The sequence below is a fragment of the Temnothorax americanus genome, unplaced genomic scaffold (assembly GCF_048541705.1).
Source record: "Temnothorax americanus isolate GAGA-0224 unplaced genomic scaffold, ASM4854170v1 Scaffold17, whole genome shotgun sequence".
NCBI classification, from domain to species: Eukaryota; Metazoa; Arthropoda; class Insecta; order Hymenoptera; family Formicidae; genus Temnothorax; species Temnothorax americanus.
Genome location: NW_027509307.1, coordinates 417,685 through 430,724, shown reverse-complemented (window position 1 = coordinate 430,724; position 13,040 = coordinate 417,685). Strand labels below are relative to the sequence as shown.

Here is a 13,040-nt window from a genome sequence, read left to right as displayed (position 1 = left end):
TCCCTTCGCTAAAGATTTTTTTATTGTCAAGGAAGTTTAATAAAACAAGAAAATTTCAATTCAATTTAAACGCTGTCAATCCGATGCACTGATGCGTCAACGTAAAATTAAGACAGCACTGTGGAGAATACGTACTCTAAGGTAGTTGAGAGTGAAGTTGGACATGCCCTGCCTGGTGATGTTTTTGCTAATCTGCTCAAGCATCGTCGGGTCCTGCTGCATACTGACAACGCTCCTCGGTACTAACTCCCGATGCGTCCTCACCGACATATGCCACGACTTTATCCTCATGAGGTCGTCGAAGGTGAACTCCAATATTAACCTACCCTCCGTTAACACCTAAAATAAGTTTCAGATGACAATATCTGCCTCGGCTATTTCGAGAGCGCTTGATTTCGCGCGTCGCTGTAAAGAGAGTTTGCAGAACTTAAACTTCCTGCTAGGAAACAGTTTTTACAGAAATTATGGAGATCCAATTCAACTTTAAATCTTTCTTATCTTTATATATATCTCTTTTTTTAAATCGTCTTTTCCACGTGTATCAACTCACGACGCGCAAACGGTAGTTTTTATAGCGATATAATATATATTAATTAAAAGTATATATTATATAATATAATAATTAATATGTACATAGTACACATAATAATAAACTTTTCTATTACTGATCAGTGATCACAGTCCATACATTTCTATTTAAACTATGATAACGTAACAGATATATTTCTTCGATCTATTTTAATTATTTTTGTTAGTTATTTTCGTTTAACTCAACAATTAGGTACATAAATATCAAAAGCGTAGTTCTATACAAGTGCAATGAATTCTGCAGAGTAGTTCGTACCTTAGTGTACATCGGCTTTCCGTACTGCGTGACCATCGTGCACTGATCACAGTCCAGCGTTATGCTGGTGTTATGAAACGACTCCTTCTGATTCTTCAAAGTGTAGTAAAGTTCCGTCACTCCGCCATCGAATATCGAACGAAAGTACCTAGGTATTAACGTCCTTCCTATCGCTGAAAGGATAAAGATGGAAACGATTAGAAATAAATACCGCGAGCCCGTTGCGAGAAAAGCAGGGCGATGATTAAGATCGACAGCTTAAGTCGATCAATATTGAGCTCTATGTTGAGCGCAATATTCTCCATGGTATACGTATAACGCATGCACTTTTGCAAAATTGATATCTTCCCGAATAACTAAAAAACAATGCTAAATAAAACAAACTGTTACGTTTAATTTTCAATGTTTAATCCCACAACAAATTCTTGTCACGAAGAATATAAAACGGAGGAAATTTTATTAAGAAGAGGGACGCAAATATAAATCGAAAACGTAATGATGGCGGGGAAAATGACACATGTGAGTGAGAAATATCTTCTTTTTCCATTTAATTGCAAAACGCATCTACGCATCGCACCGAGCTCGTACCGGGCGCGTCTTACCGCGCGCGGATGGCGGATGCCCTGTCGTTTATACCCGGATGACGACGGCATGCATCCGCACGACATGTAATCACGTTGTCGTCGTATATTTTCGAGACGGCGTGTGGAACAGACATTAAAATCTACCGACTGCAAGATTGCCGCGCGGTGGCAGTGGTGGCACGTCATTATTTAGAGGAGAGACGGTACCCGCGTGAGCTTGCCGGCGATTAAGTATCGGTGACAATGTGTGAATCGCGTGCGATGTCGCAAAGATGTAAGAAATTATCTCGCGCTGGCGAAAATCGATTGCATTAACACAGATAACGATGAGTAGAATGTCGGGGTAACTCCGTCCGAGGGTTTATCACCTTGCTCTCGAAAAGATACTTTGCTTACAATTCAACTTTTTTCTTTGTTTTCGTCTCCTTTCATGAAAATAAAAATACCTCGCTCGTCTACTGCATTATTAAGACTGCATTATTGGACATGATTATACGAGTTGAAAGAAAGCAACTTCTTTGTTACTAATTAGAAATAAAATTTCGCACAATAATACTGGTCAAAAGTAAAATGTCATAGTTGGGTTCCGCCTACTTACTTTCATTATGTACAAAACATTTTTAAACGTTTCCTCGAATCGTCGCTGACTGTACGAAACGCAAATATGATCAAATAATCGGTAATACTCACAATATCTCTTCGGTCCGTCTTCCAAACAGACGTGGAGGGTGAGGGTGGCGTCTTCCTCGAAGAACTCGTTCGCGAAGGACTCCCACCAGTGGTTGTCACTGTCCTGTGTACAGGCCAATAGAGAAAAGATTAGATACGTGGTGCGAAGATCTTACAAATTTCGTGCACGTCTTGACATCATTGCACTGATTATTATCGCGGTCGGTCAACTTTTTTCGCGAGTCGCGAATCGGAAACGAATCGTGGATAATGAATGAACGATTAAGAATTAGGCAGAGAAGAGGGACCAAAGTGCGACAAAATGAAAAGGGAGAAAAGAGAATGAAGAGGTGGTACTTTCTCCCCTTCAGAGAATCGCAGAAAAGGCAAAGAAGAGAGGAGGAGAGAGAGAGAGAGAGAGAGAGAGAGGGAGAGAGAGAGAGAAAACTTGTACCTCAACGCTGAATAACGCATGACTGTCTGGCTTGAAATTATAGCATTCCACCCCCTCCCAGTCGTAGGAACTACCCCTTGGCTCTGTTCGCCACGCTTTCATTCAATTATGCATCCACCACTATCTCCCTCGCGCGTCTCCCCGCCTGGTCCATCTACACCCAAACCCCGCGGGCTCTCCTCTTGTTATTATTTTCCCGCGTGTGGCTTGGTCTCTCGTCGGCTTTTCTTACGCGCGAAAAACCGCCGTCATCAGTCGCTTTTGTGACGACCGCGATTCCCGGGAAAGGACGAGGGCATCGCGAATCATTCCGCGATCGGCTTGAGATTAAGATTCGTTCGACTCTTATGAATAACGAATCGATCTCCCGAACGCCCAATTCAATTTCGACATAATAATTCAATTGTGCGTCACGTGTAATATGATTTAAAATGATATTCTTATATTTGTCATGAAATGCGATCCGTAATTATAGTTAAGTAAAATTCTTAGTAAAAGGATATTTCTCCAATATCGCATACTTCTTCGGTGACGTATTCCGCAAGGTGATTTGCATTCCCAAAGTGCAATAAGAATATAGATCGAAATGCGAACGCTCCATGTTTTATTCTTTTATTTTATTTTTATGATAAAACACTCAAAATTTTAGAAAAGATAAAAAATAGATAATTTATAAACACTCCGTAATTTACGGTTATATTATATCATTTTTTAAATTATTTTGCATAGAATTATGTTTACTTATTTTTTTTCCACTACTGATCCCACCGACAAAACAGATATATTAAAGAATTATTTATTTCATAATTTTATAAAAAAAATCGATAATCAGATTAAATAGGTACACGCAAAAACAGTAGAAAGAGTTGAAAAGGTAAAAATGTCTAACAACATTGCTATACATTCCAAAATACCAAACATGCTCGTACCTAGATTGTTTTCTGAGCACATTTACTTCCACGCGACAGAACGCTCATTGTCGCAGCAACAATTACTGTGTTTGTCGTTTTAATTTATTATGCCGCGCTTGTATCTCAATGGGCACCTTTTAATTTTACATCGGAGGGGAGGTACACAAACTCTCAGCGTTAGTGTAACGACAGAATCGCGCATTAGCGAGTTTAAAGAGAACGATTAAATAGAACTTTGTAAGTAGATTTTCATAACGCGTGGAAAGCGCATTTATTTATTTATTTTTTTGTTTGAAATATCGATCAGGTGGCCAGATAAATAAGATGCGAGTCGAGACGCGAGGGCGAATGAGATATCGTCCGCGAAGCCGCGGGACGAGTGCGCCACTCATGTCAAATCCGCATAGACAATCGGTTTCCGGGGCGGGCACCGACACTGCACTCGCGAAGATTTATTTCGGACGTAAGCTACGCCGTGCCAAATCAAGCAAACTGTTACCACTCCCGCGCAAATTGATATTTCTGGCAAGCGCGGCTCGGCCCGGACGGAGGGAGGCCGAGATAGAGTAAGAAGGAAAAGTCGGCGAAACAGTGACGCGATAAGCGCGGCGGAACGAGCAAGAAGACGTTGCTCGACAAATAGGCGATATTCAATAATGTGCAGAAGCGGCCGGGAAAGAGAAAAATGCCTCCTGGGGGTTACGAGCCGTAACTCGATCGCCCACGATCGAGTCTATATATTTCGTAAAATCATTCTAGCACGCGGCGATGAGAGAGAGAGAGAAAGAGAGAGAGAGAGAGAGAGAGAGAGAGAGAGAGTGAGAGAGAGAGATATCAGCATTTACGCGCACGCGATATGAGTTCTGTCATATAGGTCTAATGTGAATGACATGCGTTTCGATACATGTGTAATCTATTTCGATGTGCGTTATGTGCAACGCGCATGTACGCAAGTTGGCATAAATGCAGATATTATGTTGCATAAATTTATATCTTGGATATCCTCCTCCTCAGTCCTATTACTCGAATCCGAGCGTGGTGACTTCTCTTCATATACATGTGTTGCGCACCTGGATTATACACATTGTATATGGAACCTACAGTTTAACGCCGATTTCGAACGGCAATTTTTTTTAGAGAAGTTATCGTGGCAAGACATACTCTCGGTGGTTTGCCATTGCCTTCCGAGAGGAGAACGAGCGAATAAAATTTTCTAGCTCTACCGGGAATCGAACCCAGAGACCTTTGGCTCAATAGACCAGTGCGCTGTCTACTAGGCCACGCTCGTCCATCCGTATATCTTGGATATACCTGCTAAAAATTTATTTGCTCGTATTTTACACTGTTTCTAACATTTGTATATATAACGAATATGCCAACGCGAGTTCCTTCCCCGATAATGCGCACGGTAATTGCTTCAGTCGCGAAGAATCTTTATGAGCGTAAAATGACAAACTTCGCAGACGCGTTTCATAATCAATGTTTTCTTGTTCACGCTAATCTTGTTCAACGAATGAGAACTGAATTTACCTCGAATTAACTTCGAGCTTGGCGCGAATGAAAAATCGCGCAAGTTTTACGAGTCATATAATTAATGCCTTTCGGCCTTAGCTTCGCGATTCTCAAAACTGTCGAATATCGCGAAAGTTTGTCATACATATTTCAATACGGTAATTAAATGCTCATTAATCATTCGATCCTTCCGACCGACACAATGCGGATCTGACAGTTTTTCTTAATATTCCCGGCGACGTCAGTACATTTTCTAGCATATCGGAAACGGTATCGCGTTATATATCGGAATAACGCACGCAGATCGATGATTGAAGCCTAATAATAAAATAAAACGTACGCCGCATTCATGCGCGGTACTTCGCATTCCCGATTTAGCGAAATTAATTAACAATTATTCAAAATGACAATCCGAGAAAAATTTATAGCTATTATGGGGGATGTCTGAAAAATTCATTTGAAATGTACAGTCAAATATTTGTCAAAATTTCTTATACGTTTCCATAAATATGTGCCAAACACTCTAATAAATTAATAATTGTTATTAATAATTTTTCTTATCCATTGCACCGACATGTTACCTACTAATAAATTAACATATTTCGCGAATATACGAGGAGTATTTGATATCCCCGCGAAACCTCTCGTCATGCATGAAAGAATAATAATATATACCTGTTGACACGTTGATTGATGGATAGATATCCATCTTGGTAACCGTTTCGGTACAGTTCATTTCGTCATGTAGCGGCTAAACGCATACGTTTTTAATTCATACTAATCGCGTTAAATGGTTTCATTTCTGACATGGCCTTCTGTATTTAAAAGTTAAAGAGTTAAAAGAGAATAACAAACAATCTTTTTGTCATTCACACATACTAGCTTCATCTCTTTATATTTTTACATATCGAGATCAAAAGATGAAGAGATTCAGAAAAACGAGATTCAAATTCAGTTGTATTTCCCATACTCTTATGTACGCAGCCCCTTCGATATTAATTAACGAGTCATGCGATCGACGAGCGAATAATGTACGATACGTACGGAATCATGCTTTTGCAATTTTCTTACAATTCGATTCGCGTTTCGGCCATTCTATCTGATTCTGCATATTCCGTCCGATAATTCTCTCGTTTTAACCAAAAACCATCTCTCCCGGCGGCGCGCAAGAAATTCGCATTTGCGTCGTCCTCGCTGCGGCGAACTGTCGAAATTCAATATTATTCCCGCAATAAAAATTGGTTCCCTCTCCGCCATAAACTATACGCCATGCGAGTGACAAGGAAAATAACAAAAAGCGACGTTCATACATATACGTACCGTATACTTTCATTCACCCAAGTTAATAACAGCGAAAATTGCGATGGTCGCGGGACAACGTACAGAAAAGTATACGACGCTTGAATCCGCGCCGACAAAAAGAGCATGGCACTCGCAAAAAAAGGCATACGGGTATTATACACATTCCGCAGTGTTTTTAATATTAAAATGTTAAAATATTAAAACTTATTAATAATATTCAAAATATGTTTTTAACATCATTAACAAATAATTGTACGAAACCCCATGTCGCGCAACTCTCTGCATTTTTAACATATTTCCAGTTTTCCTGCAAAATTATTTCAAAAAATTGTCGAAAATAGAAAGATACTTTACGTAACGCTCGGCTCGTCAAAATAAACTGTAGCATTAACGTGTCTCTAACGTTACGTAGAAAGAAACCGACGCAGATCCCGTAAGCGGCGAGCGCGCGGAAAAAAGGGCGCGGACATAAATCGCGGCGTGATTTTCGCGCGCGTTCCGGTCGCGCGCGTTTTTCGGAGCGGCCCGGCCGTATTAGCGGCGGAGTTAAATTCAATTTGTCCCAGGGCCTCGTAACAGAGAGAAGGAGAAAAAGGAAAAAAAACGAAAAGCGCGGAGGTCCACCACGCTCGGGCTGATTCGTCCTGCCCGTCCGTTCGGACGCGCGTCGTAATAACCACCGGGTGGCAGCGCGGAGGCCACCGCGCTTCCACCGGCTCGGCTCGGCTCGGCTCGACGTCTCGCCGCCGCGTCGTGTCGAAAAAAAGCCCGGCATCGAGTCTCCGCGAATTCCAGCAGTCCGATTCCGGCATACCGGCGCGACGAGAAAGAATCCGTTGTAATTCCACGGTGTTACCAGGTAGCGCGTCGCGACGCAGCGTTACCCCGCTGACACGGCGCGGCGGCAGCGGCGGCGGTGGCGGCGGCGACGGCGGCGTCGGCGTCGGCGTCTCAACGTCGACGCCGTATTTTAAACCCGCCGCCGGCGCTCGCGACGAATAAATTTCTTTCCATCGATTCGGCCGTGCCGACCATTCTCGAGACTGCCCGCGACCGATGTGTCTTTGCCCCCTCCCCCCATGTCCTCCGGTCACCTCCTAAAATTCTCGCCCTTGTCCCCCTTCGAATGCTCGCCGGCTAAGCACGATTGTAACTTACGGCCGTCTTTTGATTCTCATCTCACTTTAGCACCGAGACTCCGCGACAGCCGCGTTTAACCCGCGTTAAACCGATGAGATACAGAAATTGAATAGTTGCATTTAGCGCTGAATACTTTAGATCTTGATCTTGCCCTCTGCGAAAGGATGCTGCAGCTAATCATGATTTTTCTTAAGGCTAAGGCTGATGTAGTTGGATGTAGTAATTGGATGTAATTTAGATCAATTTAACTGTTATAAATTTGGAAAAATATATTTTACATTTATAAGTTCTACGTATGATATTACACAGAAATAAATTAATTCGCATAATATGTATAGAAAAGAAGAGAAAGCAATTATAGCTACACGGGCAGTATCAAATAGTATATTTTAAAATTAACTATTTCGCGAATTAATTTATATTCGTGTAATATCGTTTAACAATCGCGTTTCTATATACTTGCAAATATAGTAGAAAATGTTCTCTCAAGCTCGTAACGTGAATGCTCGAAGGCAGAATTGCATCGGTTTCAGTTCCTAATTTTTTTCAACCTGTTCGTCGCGAATCGACCGTCGAAATCCGCCTTTTTCATCCTACGCGTCCATTCTTCACTTTTGTGATTTTTCGCGCGTCCCGACTGGCAGCGCGGACTATACGCCGGGGTTGCCGTCGGTTCTTCGCCGGGACTGTACCACCCCACTGTTGTTAGGGGGGTGTGGGGAGACTAGGGGTGGTATATGATCGTGTATATACGCCGCCGCGAAAGTATTGTCGGCGCGCTCCACCTCTCGATTTTCTCGCGAAAATCCTTTTCGCGGGCAAGCCCGTAGCCCAGGTGATCGCGCGCTATATCAAAAATTTGCAAAAATTCCCCGCCGCACAACCACCATTTTTGAGAAATTTCGGGCACACGGGTCGCCGACAGATAGATTCGATAGGATTTCTCTCTAGCGCGACGAGCCCGGACAAAACTCTTCCGGCCGATCGAAGTATATACGGCCAGGGGCGGCGGCGCGAGGGACGAACGTAGGGGGGAAGTACGAGGGGATGGGGGGTACAATATGGGTTATCGAGGGGGCCCCACCCCCAGGGGAGAGCAGGGGCCCTCATTTTATTACCCAGGCTCCCATGACGGTTCTCAACCTTGGCCGAACTTGATCTTCTCTCCGCGTGTCTGGTATAGCCTTGCACGCTCGTACTCGCGCGTAAGTTTCGCGTCAACACATCCGCGACAGACCGACCTGTACTTATCCGCGGCCTCGATTAGCCCGCGAAAGGTGCATCGAATTTGCGCGTACGCTCGCGTCTCGCGACGTGAAACGTGCGTGCACGCGAGCGCCCGCGCGCCGGCGGAAGAACAACCGCGATGATATTTGCCTCTAGCCTCTATTTTTATCCTACGCGAGAGTACGGTAGCGCGAGCGAGCGAGCGAGCGAGCGACGTGACGGATGTGCGCGATGGAAAATGTGAAAAGTGTTCGATAACCGTGTAACGGAGGCTTTTGCATTCGATAACGTCATCTCGCGCAACGACGTCACCGCGCCGACACCCGCACGCTACGGACTCGCTCTCTCCCCTGGGGTCTCAAGTTATTTCTCTCGCGGAAAAAACCAATTTTTCCGTAGAAATCCGTCATTTTTACAAAAAGTTACGTCGTCTCCTATAAACGCGACGCGTTGATGTATCAATAATCCTTATTAATTTCGTACTTATTAGCTCGCACTTGGATATTCCGGATGTACCGAGGGATGTCTCAGAAATTCGTTTTTTATAGAGAGTTCGCTCAAGGGAATATTTTTCTTCAAGCAAAATTTTCGGGGGTGTTTTATGTACCTCAAGTATAAAAAGAAATGAACTACGGAAGGCTGATTACTTCGGGCAAAAAATTTATTGACTTTGACATTATTCTATCTGAGACGTGTCTCTCTATAAAACAAAATTTAATATATGTATATTCACCACTGTGGTACTGGAAATATTCAAAAATTCAAATAATAAATGATAATTTTTATCTCTCGATATAACAAAAATAATTTGTCACAAAATTTATAAACCTTTGTTTGTAAAAGTGTTTCTTCAAAATGCAACATACCGTTTATGCTGTTTACATACATCGCACCATTTCTCTTTCATCTATTTTCTGTACAAATGCAATCTGATCATACGAGTTTTCATTTTCAATCGTAAATACGTTAAAAATCCAAATTAATTTCCCTGAGTTCCATCGTTAAAAGTTACTTGTTCAAACATAATTATTTTCACGTAATATATATTAACAACGTAATTACTTTAAAAACACATAAATCAAGATACACAATCAATTTTACGATCTTAAATGCATAGGTGAGCTCAATTACTTAAAATAAAGATAGATTCAAATCGCTAATCTTCAGTCGAAAAAATATTCATTCGGAAAATCTAGAATTCCGCTCTGTATAAATCGTTAACGAGCCATGACGCTACTTCGCCGACGCCGTTCCTTACGCTGCCTTATCGTAATCGTGAAATTATCGCGTCCGCATGACGAGATACGCGAAAGTCGAAAGGGAAAAAGGGCCGGAAGGGCGCGTTAGCGAAAAGAAATGCTTGCGCGTGTAAAATCGCATAGCGGGTGTGCAGGAAACCGCGCGCGGAGGGTAAATGAGGCGCCATCAGTCACAGTCAAAATGCTCCACGTCATAGCTGGGAGTGGATATCTCTCGCGTACGTCAAAGTCCAGCGATGGAAATTAATGCACTTTCTTTCGCTGAATAACGAGTTATACCGAAACGGGGAATGCCCGCGAGATCGCGCGCGGCGGAGGAAGAAAAAATCCCCGGCCGTCTCTCGCGGCATCCCCGTCCCTTTAATCTCCAATTTGTCGTGCTTACATGTAAAGCACGCTAAATACGTTTCTACTTCTACGTTAAACTACGTAGTAATGGACTCCGGTATGGTCGTATGTCCGCCGTACGTTCTGTTAGCTTTTTCTTTATATATAATAACGAAACTACGAGAGTAGTTACTCCGCCCGCAAAAACCATACCTAGACACAACTGGGCGACGTCGATATATTTCGAACCGCGAGGAAACCGTAATCTCACCTAAATATCTTTATGATTCTTGACGGATACGCAGTATCGGTGCGTGATATCATTATATCGCAGTGGCCCTTTGACAGTCCGATTTATATGCGTCTTTTTTTTTATCATTCCTATATCTCGTAAGTTATTTTCTGCAGAATCGCGCAGGCACAAACATTATAGACATTTTAGACTCGGACTGATATCGTTCTATCTTGTCGAAATATAAATCATACATATCGATCGAAGATACGTGAAAGCTCTGGAATTCGCGACCTTAATTCCGAGGGCAAACTCTCGGAGCCGGAAGTAGAAAGATGTGCGTTATCTACGCGGACGTAAGACATTTTTCGCATTCGAATCACGGAGCTTCGCTCCTCGCAGATTGTAATCGCTCCGAGGTATTGATATGCCGTAACGAATATATTACGGTCAATGGTAACAAGATTACTTCGCCGCAAGATTTACAACGATCGGAAACTGCACATAAATATCTCGGATCGCTTCATTAATTCAACGCGGCGTAAAAAAAAGTCTCTGCATTATTACGACCGGGTCATGTATCACCTCGATAAACTGTGTATAAAGGGTTACATGGAGAAAATACACATAATCCCGAGAAACTCGTTTTCATATCGGTGGCGAACCGGTTAAGAAACTTCTTCTTCTTGCGCCGTTAATTACCGTTCAGTATATGCGCCGAATACCGCCGCCTGCCTTTACAGTGTATCAGAACTCGTTTAAGAACGTTCACATTGTACATGGCGATTCTCGTCTTTTGTCTCGTAGCTTTAATCATCATCTCCGTTTTTGCAGTGCGTCTTCCTTATACACGCAGAGTCTCTCTCTCTCTCTCTCTCTCTCTCTCTCTCTCTCTCTCTCTCTCTCTCTCTCTCTCTCCTTCCTATTCTTTTCATTTTTATCTGCTGTTTCATTCGCTCGTATCATTCTCGCGTCCAAGACAAGATAATATACGTTCCCATCCTTCCTTTATTATCTTGCATCCTCTTTTTTTTCCTTAATACTCCCCGCTATTCGCTTTTATTTACGTTTACCGCCTCAGCTTTACGCAAACCGGCCGCCGCATAACGCCCAAGATCGCGGCCACGGCGAATAAAAATGTGTACCCATTTTCTTGTTTCACGCCCCGATTCTCTGGCGAATTGGCCGCAGGTAATTGATATTTGGAACGACGTCCATGCAATCATTAGTCAATCGCTTAACTAAATCTTCGCCGTGATAAAAGGCGATTTCGTTTCTATTACATGATCCTGAAAAAATTAAAAAGTCGTCTATTTGCGATCAATAAATGCGATATCTAAAAAAAAACGTACATGCACGGGACCGAAGGACGTAGCTGCTATTAATTAACGGCGACGAGTGACACGAAGATAGTTTTCGCGTATGGTTCATCAGGAAAGGTGGCACGTCGCGTCGCGTCGCACGGAGAAGAAATGACGGCCCCGAGAAAGTATCGAAGAGAAAGCACGTCAAGTTCCGCTCGGTTCCGTTTCGTTCGGTTCCAGGACGCGAGCGGAGAACGCGCACGCTCAGAGCCCTTTCTTTCTTTTCAAGCCTGACCGTCCTCGGAAGCTTCCCTTCGATGTGCCCTCCATTAAGGCTCCATCGGTTTCATTGTTACACATTCTCTGACGTAATACGACGTAATACGTTCGGAACTGAGTAGTGGTTCCGACGCAGACGTGACGTTCGTGAACGCGATCAGCAAACGACCACCAGAGAGAAAGAGAGAAAAAGAGAAAGAGAGAGAGAATGAATGAATGAATGAAAAATTGCATGGAAAGTACGACCGTGGCATACGAGAGTCAATCCACTTGAAGATCGCCGATTTGGCAGCAACTTACATCCCTTCGGCACATCTGTTTGTTCAAATTAATTTAAGCGATTCATCTCTTAAGCGAAAATCTCTTTGTCTTTGTCTATCACGTCTACGGAGAGGGGAGTTTGCGAGTTTTATGATTTTTCTTCGCCTTCATTTGAATTGTCGCGACAGCTTGCATTATAAATCTTTTGTGGATGCAAATAAATACAGAAGTTTTAAAGTACAATTCTATGCACAGATAACTTAATGTCTTTTATTACAAAATGTACCCGCGCCATGTATTTATTCCATAATTTTTCGCGGAGTAATTAACTTTCTTCTGTTATCGATAACATTAAATAAGACAATAGATGTATCCAAAACACGAAATTCACGGCGTGTCGCTAACTATGTGCCAACGTTGTATATTCAGAACTCGAAATAATTACTTCGCCCCAATTTCCCGAGCGGCGCATTCCCTCTATTAAGTCATTATGCACATTCGGTCCTGGCTCTCTCTCCCGACTTCATCCCCGTCCATTAAACCTTTTTCTCAGTTTCCAAGATAAAATCGATGTAATATACATCGAGACCAGCTTTATCGTAGATATAGTGTTTCCTATTGAACCCGAGGTACCACGGTACATCCAGAGCTTTCCTAGTAGGTCATTATATTGCTTTGAGGCTTCGTTCTCATCCGCTTTCGTTAAGATCCTTCCTCGATTTTATTATTAGATAT

At 42.7% G+C, this 13,040-nt stretch overlaps 1 protein-coding gene across 6 annotated transcripts in view; it reads right to left on the bottom strand.

Annotated features, from left to right (window-relative positions):
• Positions 1-13,040, bottom strand: part of Chi (LIM domain-binding protein 2 Chi) — a 76,842-nt gene that overhangs the window by 2,886 nt on the left and 60,916 nt on the right. For 3 of the 6 annotated variants that reach the window (XM_077403100.1, XM_077403104.1, XM_077403102.1), the window contains exons 3-5: positions 2,119-2,221; positions 845-1,017; positions 136-339 (exon numbers count right to left, since the gene is read on the bottom strand). In XM_077403100.1, coding sequence (XP_077259226.1) covers positions 136-339; positions 845-1,017; positions 2,119-2,221 — 480 coding nt within the window. Of the gene's footprint in view, positions 1-135; positions 340-844; positions 1,018-2,118; positions 2,235-13,040 lie in introns of all 6 variants that reach the window. The other 3 variants (XM_077403098.1, XM_077403099.1, XM_077403101.1) reach the window with 1 other exon arrangement.